The sequence below is a fragment of the Pelodiscus sinensis genome, chromosome 32 (assembly GCF_049634645.1).
Source record: "Pelodiscus sinensis isolate JC-2024 chromosome 32, ASM4963464v1, whole genome shotgun sequence".
Lineage (NCBI taxonomy): Eukaryota > Metazoa > Chordata > Testudines > Trionychidae > Pelodiscus > Pelodiscus sinensis.
Genome location: NC_134742.1, coordinates 3,662,646 through 3,684,303, shown reverse-complemented (window position 1 = coordinate 3,684,303; position 21,658 = coordinate 3,662,646). Strand labels below are relative to the sequence as shown.

General features: G+C 51.3%; 1 protein-coding gene across 3 annotated transcripts in view; it reads left to right on the top strand.

The window, feature by feature from the left end:
* Positions 1-299: 299 nt before the first annotated feature.
* Positions 300-21,658, top strand: part of LOC112545391 (zinc finger protein RFP-like) — a 40,973-nt gene continuing 19,614 nt past the window's right edge. For 2 of the 3 annotated variants that reach the window (XM_075913655.1, XM_075913654.1), the window contains exons 1-6: positions 300-758; positions 2,356-2,451; positions 4,489-4,719; positions 5,032-5,054; positions 6,088-6,203; positions 8,276-8,323. In XM_075913655.1, coding sequence (XP_075769770.1) covers positions 342-758; positions 2,356-2,451; positions 4,489-4,719; positions 5,032-5,054; positions 6,088-6,203; positions 8,276-8,323 — 931 coding nt within the window. In that variant the 5' untranslated portion in view covers positions 300-341. Of the gene's footprint in view, positions 759-2,355; positions 2,452-4,488; positions 4,720-5,031; positions 5,055-6,087; positions 6,204-8,275; positions 8,324-9,513; positions 10,906-21,658 lie in introns of those variants that run through there. The other variant, XM_075913653.1, reaches the window with a different exon arrangement.

The window sequence follows — 21,658 nt, the reverse complement described above, 5'->3', positions numbered from 1 at the left end:
TAGGGGAGCCTGTCTCGGACTCATTTTGAGGCTTCCCTGTAGTGTAGATGCTCTTATTTCGGAATGTATCTTCCAGAACAGCTTAGTCCGAAATAACGGTGCAGTGTAGATGCACCCTGAGTGCCTAGGCCCAAGTTTGGTGCCTGGCAGATGTTTCGGAGAAGTGACTGTCAGTCTGGACTCATCACACTTCATGTAAAGGCGTGGAAGAGTCTGTAAAGGGAAAGAGCAGGAGAACACGCCCAGACAGGTGGCACTGACTGATACAAAGTGCAACCCGCCCATTTCCCTGGCAGACGAAAGAGAAACTAAACCCTCTGGTCTCCCCTGCACCAGAAGCCATGGCTGCTGCGAATACAGCAAAGAAGTTCCAGGATGAAGTGACCTGTCCCATTTGCCTGGAGTATTTCAACGATCCGGTGTCTCTCGACTGTGATCACAGCTTCTGCCGAACCTGCATCACCCAGTGCTGGGGGGGAGTCACCGCAGACGTCTCCTGCCCCCAGTGCAGACGGACCTTTGCCCAGGGGAACCTCAGGCCGGACAGGAAGCTGAGGAGTTTCGTGGACATGGCCAGAGAACTCCAGTTGCAGGCAGGGAAGGAACCAGCCCCAGAGAGACTGTGTGAGAAACACCAGGAGCCTCTCAAACTCTTCAGCAGAGAGGATGAAATCCCCATCTGTGTGGTGTATGACAGATCCAAGGGGAGCCAAGGTCACAACCTGATTCCCGCCGAGGAAGCTGCCGAAGAATTCCAGGTGGGGAAATGCCGACTGCGATCCCTGCCCTCGTGGGACTGAGGGGAGCACTGGGGAGCAGCTCCCGCCCTGGGAATCTAGCCGATAGGATCAGGGGTGGGACTGCAGGAAGCAGGGATAGGGTGATAGGGCACTGCAGCAGGGTCATTGCCGCCTGAGTGCCCCTCGTGGCATGGGGTAGCCCTGCCTCAGTTTCCCAAAAAAGACCCACAATGGCATTTTGTGTGGCCAGTAACAGCCCTGCTCTCCCAGCCGGGACTCTCAGGACTTTGAGTCTGGAGTTTGGTCTTATCATCCTGAGCAAGATCCAGGGTCTCCTCTGCCTGCGCCAGGGGCCTCCTCCCTCTGGCTTTCCCTGGGCCTACCCCAGGCCAGGTTGGATCCCAGGGCCCCTCATCCTGCCCTTCATTGTCCCTTCCTGGGGAGGAGAATAGACTATGTCTCAGGCGGGGCTGACAACCAATGTTTCGTCTAAAATAGTCCACCTGGGCGTGGAATAAATTTTGTTCTGTGCGCCAAGGCATGTGTCACTGCGCACTACCCATTGAAACACCTGCTGCCAGCTGTGAGTGACTGTGCACGCTGCTAATCAGCTGGGCAGCACTGGAATCTCTCCTAGCTGACTGCCCAAACGCCCGGCTGACAGGGACCCTGCTCAGATCTCCTCCCTTGAAAGGGCTAGCCAGCCTGTGCCCAGCCTCGTCCCCACCCGCCTCTCCTGAGCCACAGGGAGAGTCCCAGTCCTGCAGATTCCTCTTTGGGATTTATCTTTGCAGATTCAGTGGGGGAACTTTGTGCCCACTACATGTCCATGCTGATGTTCATGGCAATGGCAATAATTGGTAGTGAGTAGAATGCACTGGTGTCTATAGCACTGGCCTCTCCGGGCTTCAGGGAGCGATTGGGGCCCTGTGGGTCCGGGCACCCTATGGAGGAGCCAGCCAGAGAGAGCTCCTAGCCCCAGCCACAGACTCATGCACACGGCCCACAGCAGGCGGGTAAAGAAAGAACCAGGGTGGGAATGGGGGAGGGGCACTGAGGGTTGTTTGCAAACACCTGCAGTCGCCAGAGCTAGGTCATCACGGGTGGCTGCCAGGCCAGATTTCCACCCTGCACCTGCCTGGCTGTGTCCCTCCTCTCTGCTCCTCCCCCACCCCTCCACGCGCCCCGGCCTCTCTGGAGGTCCCCGATGCTCACCGTGTCCCACCTCTCCTCCAGCTCCCTCCCCTGCGATCTCCCCCAGCCCCAGCTCATGCAGCCTCTGAGGATGTGATCCCAGCTCCCTAATGTAACAGGGGCCGAGAATTTCAAACACTCTGAAAACACTCCCAGGTTCTATTACTGTGACTCTGTGTATCCGATCCCATAAACCTGCCGGACCCTGCAGTGGCGAGTACAGTGTGTTTCTGTGCTGGGCCAGCTCCCCTCCCTCTAGTTCTGAAACTAACAATAAGAGAAACAAAACTAAAAAACTAAACATCTTCACTGGCAGGACATTACAGAAATGGGTTGAACCAAAAATGATCTATTTTAAATGATTAGCAAATCTCACATTTGATTTTTTGCTTAGTCACATGAAATGTTTCTGTGTCTCCAGGAAAGGCTCCAGGCCCAGCTGAAGACTCTGAGAGCTGAGAGAGAAAAGCTGCTGGGACTGAAAGTGAGCAGGGAGAAGACCAGCCAGAAGTATCTGGTAGGTGCCTGGCGTTATTACCCTGCCTTTGTAGAGAGCCACAGGGAGCTGATCTTGAATCCAACATTAAGGAGCGGCCCTAGACTGGATTACGGTTTCTCTTCATCAGCCAGGGAATGAGCACCCAGAAATCACAATTCATTGCTTTAGCAAAATCCCTCCTTAGGGTTGGGCCCCAAACCAGCCGCTTCCACCTTCTGTACATTTGTGGACACCTTTAGAAATGGCAGAGGGAGGTTCTGACCCCTTTGAAAATCGATTGTCTGTGTGAACAGCTGAATTCTGTCCAGTCTAAGTCTTTTGCTCACATGGTCCATGGCCCCGGGGGCACAAAGACCCCAGCGTGGAAACCACTGCCACGTGCTCTGTGAACTGTTATTCTCATCTACTGTCTTTTAGTTACAATTATCTTAATTACACTCACTTCACAAGCAACAATTTCTAATAACAAACACCGAATTGGGAATTAGGAAATGCCGAGCCTGAGACCAAAGCCCCAGTGAAACACGTTCGTTCGTCAGTTCCCAGCCTCCCTCAGCCCAGAGATTGCAGGACGTTCAGTTATGTCCAGAGGAGTCCCCTTGTGCAAACTCTGTTTGCTGTTCAGAGTTCCAGCTTCAATCACTAAATAAAGCCCCGTGGCCCTGGCAAGTTCCCTCCCTCCGCTCCTTCCTGTCTTGGTCCCTTTGGGTACCTCTACACTGCACACTTATTTCGGAATAAGCTGTTCCAGAGGAGATATTCCAAAATAGCTTATTTCAAAATAGCATGTCCACACTACAGGGAAGCCTCGAAATCAGTCCAAGGCAGGCTCTCCTAATGTGGATGCGCTACCTCGATGCAGAGCCCCAGGAAGCACTGAGGAGAAATTACCCTGAACGGCCCTGGGGAGGGGCTATCTCGAAATAGCAGCAGTGGAGCGTCCCACACGACTGCTATTTCAAAATAGCAATTTCAGAAGAGGCCTTATTCCTCGTCAAATGAGGCTTACAGAGTCGGAATAAGTGGCCCGTTATTTTGAATTTATTTAGAAATATCGGAATTGCTGTGTGGACGCTCCCTTTGTTATTTTGGAATAAGGGCGGCTATTCTGTAATAGCGCTGCTGTGTAAACGCACCCTTTCTGCCCTGACAGTTTCTCCATTGCTGTCTATGTAGCACTTTAAAGACTAACAAGATGATTTATTAGGTGATGAGCTTTCGTGGGCCAGACCCACGAAAGCTCATCACCTAATAAACCATCTTGTTAGTCTTTAAAGTGCTACATAGTCCTGTTTTTTGTTTCAGCTACACCAGACTAACACGGCTACATTTCTATCTCCATTGCTGTCGTTCACCTTGGGTGCCTGCTTTTTCTTTCATGGGTGCACATCTTTTTTCTTCCCACCTGTCTCAGCGAGCGTGGCTCTGAGTAGAGCTGAGCAAATGCCAGATCTTTGCTGGCAGGGTATTAACAAAATGGGTTGAACAAAAATAATCTATTTTTAAAATTATTAGCAAATCACACATTTGATTTTTTTGCTTGGTCAAATTAAAGTTTTGTTTCAACTTGACCATTTCCTTAAAAATAATTTTAGAAAACACAAGGACAGTTTCAAAAATAAGTTTTGGTTTCTCATGTATTTCTTTCTGCAGCACAACAACCGGTGACGTTGCCAGTGATTCATGAAATGTTTCTTTGGTGACAAATATGTATTTTCCCAGGAAAAAAATGTAATGAGGAAAATGTCACCAAGGAGTAGTGCTGAGTCCTGCTCCCTGCTGCTCCCTCCTGCTTTGGATCAGCATCACTGAGGCCATGAGCCACTCACGATCCAAATCACGTCAGACATGGAAATGTCCTTTATGAGATTCTAGGGCCAAACAGGAAGACGTGAGAAAATTCTCCCTCCTGGAGACAGACTGTTCACTGTCCGGTGACTTAGAATTTCCAAAAAGAGATTCTCCCCCTGAGCACTAAGTGCGCTGTGAAGGGTCACAGGCACCGTCCATGTCCCCCTAGCGGTGGTGATGTTCTTCCTTTGGTTCTTCTTCCAGAAACAGACACAAGTTGAGCGGCAGAAGATTGTGGCCGAGTTTCAGCAGCTGCGGCAGTTCCTGGAGGAACAAGAGCGACTCCTGCTGGCCCAGCTGAAGAAGCTGGACAAGGAACTTGTGAGGCTCCAGATTGACACTGTCACCAAACTCTCGGAGCAGATTTCCCGTCTCAGCGAGCGGATCCGGGAGCTGGAGGGGAAGTGTCAGAAGCCAGCGAGTGAATTCCTGCAGGTGAGGCTGAGGGGGAAATTCCCCAGCTCCCACCACAGAGACAGGACAGTCCCTAGCAGGTGGGCACAGGAGTCAGAGGTCACCGGGCAGCTCCGTGTGTGCCCTCCTGGCATGTGAATTGTTGTTTTGTGCAGACCCAGAGGCACAGAGAGACTAGAGAAGGGGAAGCCCCATTCGCTCAGGGATCCATGGCCCTGGGGCCAGGCAAAGCCTAGTTCCCCTCGCTCGCCAAATCCCTCCCTTGGAATTCACAGTGTGTGTCAGGTGGGACTGAAACTCTCTCTCTCTCTCTCTCTCTCTCTCTCTCCCCAGGACGTCAGAAGCACCTTGAGCAGGTCGGTGGCTCTCACACCTCACAGTGCTGGGGAAACACTGGGCAGTGAAGTTGTCGCTGCCTCTCCCCAGGGCTCCACAGCAGAATGTGCGGGAAGGTCACATTTGGGATTCAAATCTCTGACCCATTTAACCCTGAGGCCCTCGCCCTTTTAGAGACGACTCTGCAACTCCCCAGGGAAAGGCGCAGACTGGCCTGTGGTATATTCTATATGCCCCAGGACTGAGGGGTGGGATGTGGGCCTGTCCCTGCTGGGCGCTGGGCACCGTTCAGCCCAGGGTAGCAGGGATCCAGGGTCTTTCCTGCCCAAGGGCTGTTTGGAGACCTGTGTGGGATGAGCTGGGGAGGGGGAGCAGGTGTCTCAGACTCGTCCCTAGTGGGCAGATTCTACAGTCCTTCCCCTGGGAACCTCCCGTCCCTCAGCGCCTGGAGATCCAGGGAGTTGGTCGTGGAGACTCAAATTCTCACTAACCAGAAGTTAAGAACTGAGTCACTCAAGGCAGGATCACAGCGGCTCCTAACCTGTGGGCCACAGACGCCTGTAGGGTTGCCAGGTGTCCGGTATTGGCCCGGACTGTCGGGTATTTGCGGCCTCTGTCTGGTAAAATGTCCGGTATTTTCTGTTTCTCTCAGTCGGAAGGACGCTTGGGCCATTTTCCTCCTGCCCCGTCTGGAGGGGACGCGGAGAGCAGGGAGCCTGGGGACTTAAAGGCGCAGTGACGCTTTTTTTTGGTGTGTTTGTGGGGGTTTTTTGCACCCACCATGTGAGGGGGAGGTATTTTTTGTGAAAGTATCTGGCAGCCCTCGACTCTTGGTGGTCTGCGATGGGACTGCAGGGGATCTGTGGAAAGTTCAAAAGCAAGGACTAGGCATATGGCGGTGGCCCCGATCCTTGGTTTTCTTTTCCTTTTCTTTTTTTCTCCCTCAGGGAGGGGTGGGGGTCCGTAACATTTTCATAGATTGAGAAGGGGCCCACATAGTCGAAAAGGCTGGGAACCACTGCAGTGTCACCGTGGGACATTGTTTCTCCCCAGCTGTGAGAAGGTGCGGGCCCAGCAGCCAGAGGAGATGGCTCCTGAACTGGAAGAGCGAGTCCGTGGTTTCTCCCAGAAAGTGACTGCGCTGTCGGAGAGTCTGAGGGAGTTCAAAGGTACCTGGGGGGAATGGAGGAGGGGAAAGTGAGACCCTGGAAGGAGAATGGTGCTGGTCGATTGGTTCATAATTAGATGATGCTTCCATGTAATTGGGGGTGAATGGCCCAGACTTGGGTTCCAAGACACCCAGGTTGATTAATTCAAACCCTTGTTTGTTCAGAAGCAGCCTTTGCAATGACAATGACTGTGAGAGTGAGAAACGCCAGGGAGAGAAACACGCTCAGTTCCCTTCTCCTGGGGCACAGGCGGGTCATGGTGCATTTCTCCTGCGAGAGTAGGAGCACCCCTGACAGTATCTGACCTGTTAGAACCATCCAGACGAGTTCTGTTCCAATCCCCGTTGTGTTCGGGTCAGTAAGTACCTTGTGTGACTTGTACACGGCTCACACAGGAACTTTGAATTGCTGGAGCGTTTCTGCTGTCCAAGCGATTTTGAAGTTACTCTCTTTCCTGATGTGCAGGGGTCATTTCTCCACAGGGGGGTTTTAGACATGGCTCCCTGGCCTGGGCAGGTCACTCTGGGTGTCTGTATGCAAGCACCTTGTGTGGACAACACATCTGTGTCCTGCAGAGCAACTCAGGAACGCGGCACTTTAAGAGAAAGGTCCCTGTAGGAAACATTTCCCTTGTGACAAGCACATGGCTCGTCAGGCCCAATCCGAGCCAATCAGCATCAATCGGGCTGGGGGGGCAATAATTCTTGGTAGGGGCCAGTCCAAGATTTTAGAAAGTGGCCAAGAGCCACACTTTGCTGTAGTGGGAGCGCAGGGTCTAGGTTGGAGGTTGGGTACAGAAGGGCTCATGGGGTAAGGGACTGTAGTGCAGGAGATGGTGTTGGGTCAGACAGGAGTTTGGGGTAGTGACCTGGGTCAGGGAATGCGGGTTAGGGTCAGGGAGGAGGTCTGGGTGCTGGAATGGATTCTGGCCTGGGGGAGAAGTGTAGGAAGGCGGCATAGGCTCTGGGAGGGAGCTGTGACCTGGGAGAAGGGGAAAAGGGGGGTCCAGACTGCAGAGGGTTTGGGCAGTGACCTTGGTCAGGGAATTGCGGTTCATAGTCAGGGGGCGGGGTGCAGGGGAGAATTCTGGCCTGGGGGAGGGACGTAAGAGGGGGTCCAGGGTCTGGGAGGGAGCTGTGACCTGGGGCAGGGGGTACAGAGGGCTTGGAGGGTGACCTAGGGAATTGAGTTGGGATGCAGGAGGGGCTGGGGTGCCAGAGGCAGGCTGTGGCTGGGAGGCACTTACCTAAGTATCTCCCAGCCAGCAGCCCTGCAGCACCCCCAAGGCAGGCTGGGCTCCCTGCCTGCTGCAGCCCCAGATCACTAAAATTGCAGGCTGCTCTCTCCATGTGGCTCTCAGCTCCGGGAGGGGGAAGAGGCTTGTGCTGCTCCCCGCCCCCAGGCCAATCTCTCAGTTCCTATTGACTGGTTGTTTCCAGCCAATCGGAGCTGAGGATTGTGCTGGGGGTGGGGAGAGCACATGAAGCCCCCCCCCCCTCACTGCAGAGCCCAGAGCCGATGGGACTGAGCTTTAAACCACGGCAGCTGCGTGTGCCTGAGGGTCCGGCAGGGGGGTCCACAGGCCGGATTGGGTGGCTGGATTCGGGGGGGGGGGGACAAAGGGGTGTGTTCAGTGTGACACTGGGCCCCTGGCTCTCTGCGCCCTGCCCCAGGCACACGGGGCCATTGCAACCGGGATGTGACTCCCCCAAGCCTGAGCCAAGCCCGGCCCCGGCCCCTGCAGCCACTGAGCAGCGGGTCACAAGTGGCCTCCCTGCTCTGCTCTGCCAGCACAGGGTGAATCTTTCCCATGGAGCCCACTGCCCCCTGTCTCAGTTTCCCCAGGGATAAACAGCTCCCAGCGAGAGCCAGGATCTCACACTCTCTGAACCTCCCATTAGCGCCAAGGGCCCAAAGTGTCGAAAGCTGCTTTGATGCCAAAGGCTCTGCAGGGCCTGGGCCTAGGCACTGACAAAAGGCTGGATGTGAACGAGGCCTGAGTGTGTCTGTCACACGATAACCCGGCTCTGGGCTCCCCCTGCAAACCTGAATCTCCCCCTCTCCTCCCCCAGACACTCTGCCGGCTGCTCTGGAGAAAGCCCTAACAGCGCACAGACCAGGTGAGCTGCCTTGGGCCTCATGCCCCCCTCAGAGCCCCACAAACGGTGCCTCCCCAGCCTCCTCCAGACAAGGGACCACCTCCTGCCCCCAAACTTCTCCTCCTGAGACCCCCCGAAGCCAACAGCCCCAGCCCAGAGCCCAACTCCCTGCCTCAGCTTGTACCCCTCCCCCAGTATCCAAAGCCCTCGGCCTCACCCCTCCCTGCCTCCTCTTGGCCTTGGGCTCCCCTTGTTCTCTGCCGGGGAGATCCAAGAGGGGCGTTTCCCTCCCCCCCATTGACTGAGGGGCTGAGCCCAGCATGGACTCTGGGGCACTCGGGGACGTTGCTCTTTCTCCTGCCCCCGAAGGGAGGAGAAGATGGATCAGACCCCAGAGCACCAGGGCATGGGGCACAGATAGGGGCAGCCCTGGGCCCATTGCAGGAAGCTGGGGGGGCTACTGAGATCAAAGCTCTGGTCCTGTTCCCCTTTTCCTCTCTCCCTCCACGTGAGCTCAGCTTCTCTCAGCCCCTCTTCCATCTGTCACCCCTGAGTTAGCCTCCTGCCATGGCTGGGACAGAGACACCCCCATTCCCTCCGCACGGCGCCTGGGCACCCCCAGTGCAGGACTCGCCTTGTTCAGCCTCTTCCCGCCCAGCCCAGCTGGGGCCGGTCCCTGCCCCTCCCTGCTGGCTCTGCGGGGTCTGGGCGCTGGGCCGGAGGCTGAGCAGCCTGGTGGGGAGCAGGTTGGAGCTCGGCCCAGAGCCCCAGTGCGGCGGGAAAGGAGCCGAGCCCAGACGTGCCGTGTGGGGGAATCACAAACCCTGCCCAGAGGCAGCTGGGACCCGGGGACATTTCAATGGGGAGGGGCCTAGCCGAGGGCAGGGCCTGGATTCAGCCAGCCCTGACCAGGCAGTTTCTATCTGGGGTCCCCGGCCCAGAGACGCTTGTCCCCGGCCCAGGGAGAGGGGGGCAGATTCCCAGTGTCAGGGCCCCTCTGACCCCTTCTCTCTGCCACGGCCCCTCCCTGCCGGGGAGTGAGCTGCCCCTTGGGCTGGGCCGAGTCCTCAGGGCTGCTCCCCACTCAGAGCCGGGCGCCCCTGGAGGCAGGAGAGTCCCTGAGTCACTGCCCAGCTGGGGCAGATTCTGTCCCTGACGCCATCAACCCCCCAGGGCCGAGCTCTGCCCCTCACGCTCTGATTCTCCCCCAGCCAGTGTGACTCTGGATCCAGACACGGTGCATCCCCAGCTCGTCCTGTCGGAGGATGGGAAACGTGTGAGACTGGGAAACACACGGCAGCCACGGCCCGACATCCGGGAGAGATTTGACACTGTGTCCTGTGTACTCGGCCGTGAGGGCTTCACCTCGGGGAGACATTACTGGGAGGTGGAGGTGGGGGATGGGCAATACTGGGCTGTGGGGGTGGCCAGAGAGTCTGTGAAGAGGAAGGGATGGATAAGCCTGAGCCCCAAGGGTGGGATCTGGGCTGTGGGGTGGTGGTGGGGTCAGTTCCGGGCTCTCACTGACCCTGCAACCCCCCTGCCCCTGAGCCCCCCCAGCAGGATCCGGGTTTGCCTGGACTGTGACTGGGGGCAGGTGACATTTATCGATGCTGCTGCCAAGGCCCCGATCTTCACTTTCCCGCCGGGCTCCCTCCCTGGGCAGAGCATCCGACCCTGGATCTGGGTGGGGGGCACAAACACCGAGCTCCGACTGTCTTCCTGACAGCAGCCCCTCTGGCCTCACACACCCCAGACTCTGTGACCCTGGAGGACTCCCCTGTACCCAGCCCCTGGCTTCTCCTCTCTATGGTTCCTGAAACCTTCTCCCCCTCCCTGCAGCAGTTGTAGGAGCAGAGTTGGGGGTTGAGCAGGGCTAAGAGCAGGCAGAGATGGGAGCTGGGCAGAGTCCCACATGCTGAGACCCCCGTCTCCAGGCCAAGGTGATCTCTCTCTGGAGACACGCACAGGCCCGAGACTTTTCACACAAGTCCCACCCTGCAGTGCTCAGTCACTTCAGCACACAAAGCACAAGAGAGTTGCACAAAACGACCAATCCAACAGCTCTGCCTCTCACTCTCCCGCCCCCGCCGTCTGCCTTGGGGGTTCTGGGGCCAGCTGGGCTCAGGAAAGCAGATGGCCCTGGCGCCTGAAGCTGCTGCCTGCTGGGAACGTTGCTCTCCCCTGCAGAGCTGGAGACAAGGAGCAAGCTCCAGGCAGGGGCTGGGCTATTGCAATGCTGAACGGCGCTGCCTGGAATTGTAGCTGCCCAGAAAATCCCTGGCACGACGCTGTGAGCCCCCAGCCTGAGTGACGGGGGATGGGAGTGTCTGGGACAAGCCAGCAGGCCCGGCAGGGAGCTGTCTAAGGTAGCCAGTGGGAGACGCTCACCAGAGGGGAATTACATGAGGAATCCAGGCCCCTCTCATCTGAGTTTGGGATAATGCTGGTTACCGATACCGTGTATTTTGCAAACTGTTTAAATTGATACTAGGAACTTCCCAGAATTCAGGTGTGACCACAGATGTACGGAGCCTTCCTTTGTCAACTGTGCACCCGGAACTTACCTGAAATTTTTTCTTTAATAAATGTTCTTTGAGTGATGTCACCGGGGGAGCTCCAGTGTGGTGTCGCGTCATCCCAGCGCCACAGATGGGAGTTTTCATTTGCAGTAGTCAGCTGGACTGATCATGTACAGTGGGCGCCTCGTGCCATTTGCGTGCACAATCTGCCTCCCACCAGATCCTTCTTTGCTGTCCTTGGAGTGAGCTCTTCTCCTCAGGGGCTTTTTCTAGTCAGAGATAGGAATTTCCACATAAATAATTTTTCTAGTTATGTCAGTGAAATAGTTTTAGTAGTAATAGAATGTGGGAGTTGTGCTGTTTAAAAAAAGGCCACTTGTTATCAGCTGTTTGTACACCCGGTGAGAGTTCAAGCTGTGGTGTGAGTGTGTGTGTGCCTGACTGTTTGAATTTTACAGTTTGAAGTGTGAATTGAGAGTCTGATTCCAGGTGAGTGCTAGAAGTTTCAGTTTCAGCTTCTGTGGCAGTTGGGACTGAGAGCCTGCCATTGTTCCCTTGATTGCCTCTGATTAGCCTCAGGCTCAGCCTTCCCCTGTGTGACTCAGAAGGGGGCAGGCCTGACCTAGGCAAGCAGGCTTTAAAAAGCCAGAGCAGTGCGACCAGGGGACTGCAGACAGGGGAGTTGAAGAGGGAGTGACTGATGGTGATGAAGACCCGAAGCGCTTGTGCCGGTACTTCTTCTGTCTCCTCCACCTGTGCCTGTATCCAGACAGAGAACCTGAGCATGGATGCCTCTACCCAGGTCCTGGTGTGGTCTTGCTGTATTTGTGGCTTGCAATTCCCACTGAGTGATCTCCAGGCTGGGGGAGACAACCGTTGTGAAAGGTGCCTGCTGGTGGAATCTCTCAGGCAGCAGGTGGGAGAGCTACAGGAGGAGGTGGCCAGGCTGAGGAGCATTCGAAGCCATGAGGAATTCCTGGACAGTATTCCTGTGGAGTCCACGGAGGTCACTGTCCTAGGATGTGGGACTGTTGACCAGCCACTTATGGAGGAGGCAGTGGTGCAGGGTGAGCACTGGCAGCTGGTTACTTCCGGCAGCAGGCAGTGTTCCACCCCTGCTCCTAACCCTCCCACTGTGTTGTTACATAACCATTACACTTTACTTTCAGCAGGAGACAAGGAGTCACCCCCCACAGTGGAGGAGACCAGGCCTTGCACCACCAAGGTTGAGCAGTCTCCTGCCACCACTGCGAGGAGGAAACATAGGGTAGTGGTGGTTGGAGACGCTTTTCTGAGGGGAACGGAGGCACCCATCTGTCGCCCTGACAGCTCATCTCGAGAGGTATGCTGTCTGCCAGGGGCCCGTATCCGAGATGTTACGGAGGCATTGTCGAGGATTATCCAGCCCTCTGACTACTACCCCATGCTACTCATCCACGTGGGCACAAATGATACTGCCAGGTGTGACACTGAGCGGATCAAGTGTGACTACAGGGCTTTGGGAGTACGGGTGAAGGAGTTTGGAGCACAGATGGTATTCTCTTCTATCCTTCCTGTCAAAGGTAGGGGCCCGGGCAGAGAGAGGTGCATCCTGGAGGTGAATGCCTGGCTGCGACGATGGTGTTACCAGAAGGGATTCAGCTTCCTTGATCACGGGGTGCTCTTCTAGGAAGGACTGCTTGGCGGAGATGGAGTTAGAATCATAGAATAATAGGACTGGAAGGGACCTCAAGAGGTCATCGAGTCCAGCCCCCTGCCCTCAAGGCAGAACCAAGCTCCGTCTACACCATCCCTGACAGATGTCTATCTAACCTGTTCTTAAATATCTCCAGAGAGAGAGATTCCACCACCTCCCTTGGCAATTTATTCCAATATTTGACCACCCTGACAGTTAGGAATTTTTTCCTAATGTCCAATCTAAACCTCCCCTGCTGCACTTTAAGCCCATTACTCCTTGTCCTGTCCTCAGAAACCAAGAGGAACAAATTTTCTCCTTCCTCCTTGTGACACCCTTTTAGATATTTGAAAACCGCTATCATGTCCCCCCGTAATCTTCTTTTTTCCAAACTAAACAAGCCCAGTTTATGAAGCCTGGCTTCATAGGTCATGTTCTCTAAACCTTTAATCATTCTTGTCGCTCTTCTCTGTACCCTTTTCAATTTCTCCACATCTTTCTTGAAATGTGGTGCCCAGAACTGGACACAGTACTCCAGCTGAGGCCTAACTAGTGCAGAGTAGAGCGGCAGAATGACTTCACGAGTTTTGCTTACAACACACCTGTTGATACAACCTAGAATCATATTTGCTTTTTTTGCAACAGCATCACACTGTTGACTCATATTCAACTTGTGGTCCACTATGACCCCTAGATCCCTTTCTGCCATGCTGCTTCCTAGACAGTCGCTTCCCATCTTGTATGTATGGAACTGATTGTTCCTTCCTAAGTGGAGCACTTTGCATTTCTCTTTATTAAACCTCATCCTGTTTACCTCTGACCATTTCTCTAACTTGCTAAGGTCATTTTGAATTATGTCCCTATCCTCCAAAGAAGTCGCAACCCCACCCAGTTTGGTATCATCTGCAAACTTAATAAGCGTACTCTCTATCCCAATATCTACATCATTGATGAAGATATTGAACAGTACGGGTCCCAAAACAGACCCTTGAGGAACTCCACTTGTTATCCCTTTCCAGCAGGATTTAGAACCGTTAACAACAACTCTCTGACTACAGTTATCAAACCAATTATGCACCCACCTTATCGTGGCCCTATCTAAGTTATATTTGCCTAGTTTATCAATAAGAATATCATGCAAGACCGTATCAAATGCCTTACTAAAGTCTAGGTATATGATATCCACCGCTTCTCCCTTATCCACAAGGCTCGTTAGCCTATCAAAGAAAGCTATCAGATTAGTTTGGCATGACTTGTTCTTCACAAACCCATGCTGGCTATTCCCTATCACTTTATTACCTTCCAAGTGTTTGCATATGATTTCCTTAATTACCTGCTCCATTATCTTCCCTGGGACAGACGTTAAACTGACCGGTCTGTAGTTTCCTGGGTTGTTCTTATTCCCCTTTTTATAGATGGGCACAATATTTGCCCTTTTCCAGTCTTCTGGAATCTCCCCTGTCTGCCATGATTTTTCAAAAATCATAGCTAAAGGCTCAGATAGCTCCTCTATCAGCTCCTTGAGTATCCTGGGATGCATTTCATCAGGACCTGGTGACTTGCTGACATCTAACTTTCCTAAGTGATTTTTAACTTGTTCTTTGTGTATCCTATCTTCTAAACTTACCCTCTCTCTGCTTGTATTCACTACGTTAGGCACACCTCCAGACTTCTCGGTGAAGACCGAAACAAAGAAGTCATTGAGCATCTCCGCCATTTCCAAGTTTCCTGTTACTGCTTCTCCCTCCTCACTAAGCAGTGGGCCTACCCTGTCCTTGGTCTTCCTCTTGCTTTTAATGTATTTATAAAAGGTCTTCTTGTTTCCCTTTATGCCTGTAGCTAGTTTGATCTCATTTTGTGCCTTTGCCTTTCTAATCTTGCCCCTGCATTCCCGTGTTGCTTGCCTATATTCATCCTTTGTTATTTGTCCTAGTTTCCATTTTTTATACGACTCCTTTTTTATTTTGAGATCATGCAAGATCTCCTTGTTAAGCCAAGCTGGTCTTTTGCCATATTTTCTATCTTTCCTACACAGCGGAATTGTTTGCTTTTGGGCTCTTAACAACATCCCTTTGAAATACTTCCAACTCTCCTCAGTTGTTTTTCCCTTCAGTCTTGCTTCCCATGGGACCTTACCTACAAGTTCTCTGAGCTTATCAAAATCTGCCTTCCTGAAATCCATTACCTCAATTGTGCTGGTCTCCCTTCTACCTTTCCTTAAGATCATGAACTGTATTATTTCATGATCACTGTCCCCTATACTGTCTTCCACTTTCAAGTTCTCAACTAGTTCCTCCCTATTTGTTAAAACCAAATCCAGAACAGCTTCTCCTCTGGTAGCTTTTTCAACCTTCTGAAACAGAAAGTTGTCTCCAATGCAGTCCAGAAACTTATTGGATAGCCTGTGTCCCGCTGTGTTAGTTTCCCAACATATGTCTGGATAGTTGAAGTCCCCCATCACCACCAAATCTTGGGCTTTGGATAGTTTTGTTAATTGTTTAAAAAAGGCCTCATCCACCTCTTCCACCTGACTAGGTGGCCTGTAGTAGACTCCTAGCATCACCCTCGTTTTTTTACCCCTTTTAGCTTAACCCAGAGACTCTCTACACCGCTATCTCCTACGTTCATCTCCACTTCAGTCCAAGTGTGTACATTTTTAATATACAAGGCAACCCCTCCTCCCTTTTTTCCCTGTCTGTCCTTCCTGAGCAAGCCGTACCCTTCCATACGAACATTCCAATCGTGCGTCCCATCCCACCAGGTTTCTGTAATACCAATGATATCATAGTTGTATTTATTGGTTAGCAATTCCAGTTCTTCCTGCTTATTACCCATACTTCTCGCATTTGTATATAGGCATCTAAGATACTGATTTGATCTTGCCTCCCTGTTGTGCCCTGACCCTCCTTTCTCCTTGCCATTATAGGCCGTAGTGCGCAAGAGGGCCAGTGTAGACAGGGAAGAATTGTTTTGCGCAAAAAAGCCCCGATGGCTAAAATGGCGATCGGGGCTTTCTGGCACAAAATCACATCTAGACTGGCCACGGATGCTTTTGCGCAAAAGCATTTTTTGCGCAAAAGCATCTGTGCCAATCTAGACGCACTTTTGCAGAAATACTTTTAATGGAAACATTTTTTCATTAAAAGTATTTCCGCAAAATCATGCCAGTCTAGATGCAGCCCCTGAGTAAAAGTACAAAAGTGTCACATCTTAATTGTAGTCAAGTATCCAGCAATAAGAAGTAGCTGTCCTATGGAAATCTATGGTTAACCACCCGAGTTATCATAGGGGCACCATTATTTTTCATATACACACACTGTGATGGTGCGTTGGGGTTTCCCCATCTCCTGCACACCCGTAATGGCACAGACTCCACCAGCCAGTAGAATAGAGGGAGTTTATTGCTTCTCCAGGATACAGCATAGCACAGATGTAATCTGGTTAAAGGGCAGGCCTAGGATGCCTCAGCCCCCCCCTTGAGATGGGGGAGCCTGGGCCCCTAAATCCGAGCCCGTTGCTTAGGCTGCTTCCTCCATGATACCAGCCAGAAACCAAACTAACTCACTTCCAGCCCTGCCCCCATCCAGGGCTCCACTCCCCTTCTTCCCATTGTTCTGCTCCCCTGGAGATAGCTGGTCAGACAGGTTTGAAGCTCCCTTGCATAATGACTCATCCCTGCCCTGCTGGGCCGTGCTGCAGGCAGCAGCCAGTGGAGGTCACTCACAACCCACTGCCCAGCATAGCAACCAATAAGGTACCCCCCCACTAAGTCACAGTTCTCCCCCCTCCGAGAGCGAACTGAGCAGGGTCACTCCGCTCGTGACCTAGGGAAGTTCGGGTCCTCTGTGTGGGAATCTGTCCTGGGGCATAGGTGCTCCCCTTGACTCAGGCTGGCCGCGGCGAGGCCCCACATGAATTGGCTTCCCTCTGTCCACTTGCTGCACCACTCCGGGGGGACTGGCACAGGCCTGTCTTCTGTGGTTGCACCCACCCTTCCGCTGGACTTGATCTCTGGCCAGGGTCTCTCAGGCTGGGACCATGAGCTCAGCGAGCCTTCCCTGGACAGCCAGGGCAACTTCCACCCCCGATGCTCTATCCAGGGGAGTCTTCCCCTCCCATAACTCTCTCAGCAAGCCCAGGGGGTCCTCTATACGGGGTAGAGGCCCTCAAGCAGCTCTCCTCCTGTCTTCGGCCTTCCCACCCCTCTGGCAGGCGTTGCAGGACTGGTAGTACCGCTGTACAGCTTCAAATATCCCTGGCCAGTAGAAGTGTTGGAGCAGCCTCAGCCGGGTGCGCCGGATCTCCCAGTGGCCCGCAATGGGGACATCGTGGGCCAAATACAGCAGTTTGAGGTGATACTTTTGGCCGCTGGACCCCCCCATGCCCTCACCTTCCTGGGGGGAAGACATTCCCGGAACAGGAATCCCCGCTTCCACAAGAATCTCTCCTGCCACCTCTCCCCAGGGGCTGAGCTGCACAGAGGCCAGCCTGGTCCCTCAGCCTCTGCAAGGAGAGGTCTGCCTGCACCTCAGCCTGGAATTCTGCCGCTGGGGCAGGCATCAGGACCTGTTCCCCACCCTTGCCTAGATCCGGAGTCCCGGCTTGGCTGGACCCCATGTCCACTGGACCCCATGTCTAGAAGCCTGCAATCTGGACATAGCCTGAGCTAAGGCCTGGGTAAGAGCTGAGAGCCTGAACAGAGAAGGTCTCCACTTCCAGCAGTCACAGAGGGCACATCTGCACTGCACAGCTAAACTGGAATAAGCCAGGCAAGCTGAGCTAGGCCAATTGCGTCGCTTACATCGAAATAGCTCGTTTCGGCTTTGGGCGCTGCATACACAGCAGTGCTTCCAAGACAGAGCCCTCTGCCTCCCACTTCCCTTACTCCTCACACACTGAGGATGATGGGACTCAGAGCAAGAAGCCCATTATTTCAAATCTATTTCAGAATAACGCTGCTGGGCAGACACAGCCAGAGAGCCCATTTTTTTGGGCAGCCTGATGCTCTCTGCCCTGTGGCAGCAGCTCCTGATGCTGGAGATCCTGCAGCCCCACTGTACAAAAGTTGGGACTGACAAGATGCCAGAAATGCCTGTAAATCCCAGGTGGCAGCTCACCCATAGCTGAGGACGGTTGGGAGATGGCTGAGTGGAGCAGGCTGGGTGGGCATGAACCCTGATGCAAGCGCCCCAGTAATCCCCCAGGCTACCCTGGTCCCTGAGGGGCCCCCAAAGCACAGAGCCCTGGACAGCTGCCCTGAACCGAGGAACGGCTCAGAAGAGCCCCACAGGTGAGAGGCCAGAGCACACAGCTGATTAGTGGAAGACCCCAGTTGAAATTCTGTCACCCCTCGGCCAGAAAGCAGGGGAATTGAACCTGAGACTTCCCTGTCCCTGGCAAGGCTCTGCCCAGCCCCATACGTCAGGCACCTTCTTTGCTTGGAGTCCAAAAGAGACCTGAGCTGGGCGGGCATCTCTTAGCAGGCCTCTTGGCTGGGTCCACACTCAGGCCAGGCCAGGCCTCGACCTCTCTCCTTCCAGTCTGTGAATTGTTCAGGAGGGAGGCAGCAGCGTTACCTGCCCAGACGCAGAGACACGGGAGCCAATGGGAGATTGTACACTGAAAAGCCCGGCTGCCAGCACCAAGGGAAGTGAGGTGCCCTCTGGATTTGGAAGGAATTTTGTGGGTCTCAGTGGAGCCAAATTTGAGACTGGAGCTGGCTGGGCAGAGCAGTGCCAGGGATGAGGGAGTCTCAGGTACAATTCCGTCCATAGGATGGTTCGGGGCAGCTGTCCTGTAAATCAAGGTGAATTAAATCAGCAATTCTAATCATGACTGAAACCAGCAAGCAGGAAACATTGATTTAAATAAATCAGTTTTAATATCTGCAGTTTTTAATTATTTTCCTAAAGAAACAGGGATTCTCATTGGTTGTTAATCATTAAAATATGTTGATTTACAAATGAATGTAGATTTTACACTAAATTTGGTCATCCTTTCTAACCAGGAAAATACACACATGCTGTATAATTTATTCAGAATCTTAATTTTAATATTTTGTATAAGAAGAAATGTCATTCTCCATTATTACCCAGAGAGTTTTTTTAAGTTTACCTCAAGCTGTATTTGGATGGAAATTGGAATTCATTTTAAAAAATTAAAACTTTTTTCTAATTAAAATAAAAAAAACCTACTATCACTGTTCTGGATAATTAAGGGGAAAAGTTAGAAACTTGCTTTGTATTTAAAACCAATATGCTTCTTATCTATATTAGTGAATTGAACTGAATCATTCTGATTACCATGTTCTTTAAGATTTTTTTGATTTTTTTTTCATAAAAAAGAAACTAATAAAAATAATCATAATTCAGGTACAAAAATAGATATGAAATTGACTTAAAAATCATTAGCTTTACAATTATAATACTAATAATAGATTTTAGATTTTCATGTTTTGCCTTTTGATTTTTGACCCCTGACAGTGCCCTGAGGTCAGATTCCTAAACTTTTCTCTGCAAATGTGAGGGATAAACATTTACTTTGTCTTCAATGACATCTGAGGTTCTCACCTGCTCTTAAAACAAGAGAGCTGGAGTTTTTGGAAAATTAGCAGATAAAGTGAGATTTACAATAAAATACCAAAGCTCACAATAGGAATGTGTGACCTGACAACACTGTAACTGATACCATACTCAAAGAGGCTCTGGGAGACAGACCCATAGTCTCCTATAGACAACCACCTAACCTCCAGATGATTCTTACCAACCACCACAGGACATACCACACTAATACCAACCCTGGTACCTTCCCTTGCAACAAACCCCGTTGCCAGCTTTGTCCACATATTCATTCTGCTGATACCATTATTGGACCTAACCAAGTGAGTTATAAGATCAAGAACACATATTCCTGCGCATCCAGAAATATAATCTATGCTATCATGTGCCGAAAGTGTCTGTCTGCTATGTACATTGGACAAACATCTCAGACACTTCGCCAAAGGATTAATGCCCACAAAACAGATATCAGACAAGATCACAAAGAGAAAACAGTTTCTTGCCATTTTAACCAGAAAGGACACACTCTCAATGACTTAACCACCTGCATTCTGCTACAAAGACCTTTTACATCTGCACTTGAAAGGGAATCCTCTGAACTGTCATTCATGTTAAAATTCGACACTTTCCAAAAAGGACTCAACAAACATTTGAACTATCTCACCCATTACCAAGATAGTTTCCCCAATTATCACCTCTAATACCATTAACTCACAAACATCCCACTCTCCCTACCTCTAATATAATCAATTCACAGACACTTACCTTCCTTCCTCCCCCCCCCCCCCCCCCCGCATCCCCCTCCTGTTCTGCAATGTGATTTGTCCTTTTCATATTTGTTCATTTTTTTAATTGTATCCTTTGGTATATATGGTTGTGACTACTTTCTTCCACTATTTGATCTGAGGAAGTGGGTCTGGCCCACGAAAGCTCATCATCTAATAAACCATCTTGTTAGTCTTTGAAGTGCTACATTGTCCTGCATTTTGCTTCATCAAAATGTTTGACCACAAATGCCTTTTCACTAGAAAATGAATGTTAAAAATATTAGAAATAGATTTTCCTACAATTTAAATGTTTCAATTTTTCACTAAAGTTATGCTAAAGGAGATTTCTAATCAAATTGAAATGAAAATATTTTAACCCCCCCCCCCCGATTCTTGCTAAAAAGGAAAAAGAGAAAAGAAAACAATGAAATCTGAAAAAAAAAAAAGACAAAAAATTGTTTTAATAATGTTTGATTAAATATCAGTGGGAGAAAACCAATGTCAACAGGCAAAATACTAGACTAATGATGATTGTATCAAATTCAATCTTCTGCATCCTAAATATAAGAAATTAATTTGTTATAAATCTCCTTCCGGTATCCCTGAGAACTGGATCAGGCCAGGGTTCTTGAATAAAACACAGCTGCAAAAGAAACAAATTACTAAATCAACATGCTGCACAGAGCTGGAATTATATTTCTAGGAAAGTAATCTAAAAAATAAATCACTTTGAATGCACTGCTGAAGTGGTGTTTACAGAAAGAGCAAGACAAAATTATCACAGAGTTATTTAATCTTTGTTGCTAGAATATTTCCAAGCAAAAAGCACTATATAGGAGGGGAACTAAGGAGACACTTAGTCAAAATAACCTACCTGATAAATCCTTCTGAGAAGCTTTCACACACTTCAGGTGTGATCAGACCTCCTGTGGTTTGTGGCAATGAAGTGAAATCGTCACTTAAAATGTTAATTACCAAGTTGCAAAGTGCTGGTTGTATCTATGAAATAGCAGCAGCTTTTCCCCCAGAGCTTTCCTTGCACTTTTGAAAGGGAATCTTTGTGTGTTCCCAACAGGTGAATGTGCTTCCTTCTTGGCAAAAAGCTGCAAAGCAAAAGTAACACATTACCTGGGAAGGGGCTGCTGATCAGTTTCAGCTTACTTGCAAATAGGAATAAGAGATCCTCCGGAATAGGGCTTTATTCCGGAGGATCGCGCCAGTCTGGACGCTTTTCTCCGGCTTATCTCCAAGCCGGAAAAAAGCGGCAGCCATGAAAATGTAAAGGCCGCGGGGGATATTTAAATCCCCCCGTGGATTTGCCTCTTCCAAAGTGCTACATTTGCATGCCTATTCCGTAATAGGGGCCAATGTAGACGTAGCCAAAGTGAATATTCTTAAACAAACCCCTAATAAGTTCTCAAGCAACGTCTTCCTCACTGTGCCCATCTGTATGGAGAAAGACACCGACTGGCAAAGGTCTGAGCCTGCTAAGCCCCTGTACCCAGTATCCTACTACCAGTCTCAGCAAGGCCGACTCCCCTGCTCGCACATCCAAGGGTCTCCTTAGCAAGGCTCAGATTTTGTCACAACTTATTTTGAGAGACAGTCGCAGACAGGCCATGGGCCGTGAGAAAAGCAAACGGAACCCGCGAAGCCCGTGACCTGTCTGTGACTTTCACTAAAAAATGGACAAAATTGGGAGTGAGGGCTCTGGGGTCCCTGCCATGGCTGGTGGCTGGGAGCTGCCTGTGGGACTTCTCTACCAATCCTCTGACCTTCGCCCACAGCAGCTGGGAACTCGGATCCCCCCTGCCCTGTCTGCTATGGGTTGGAAC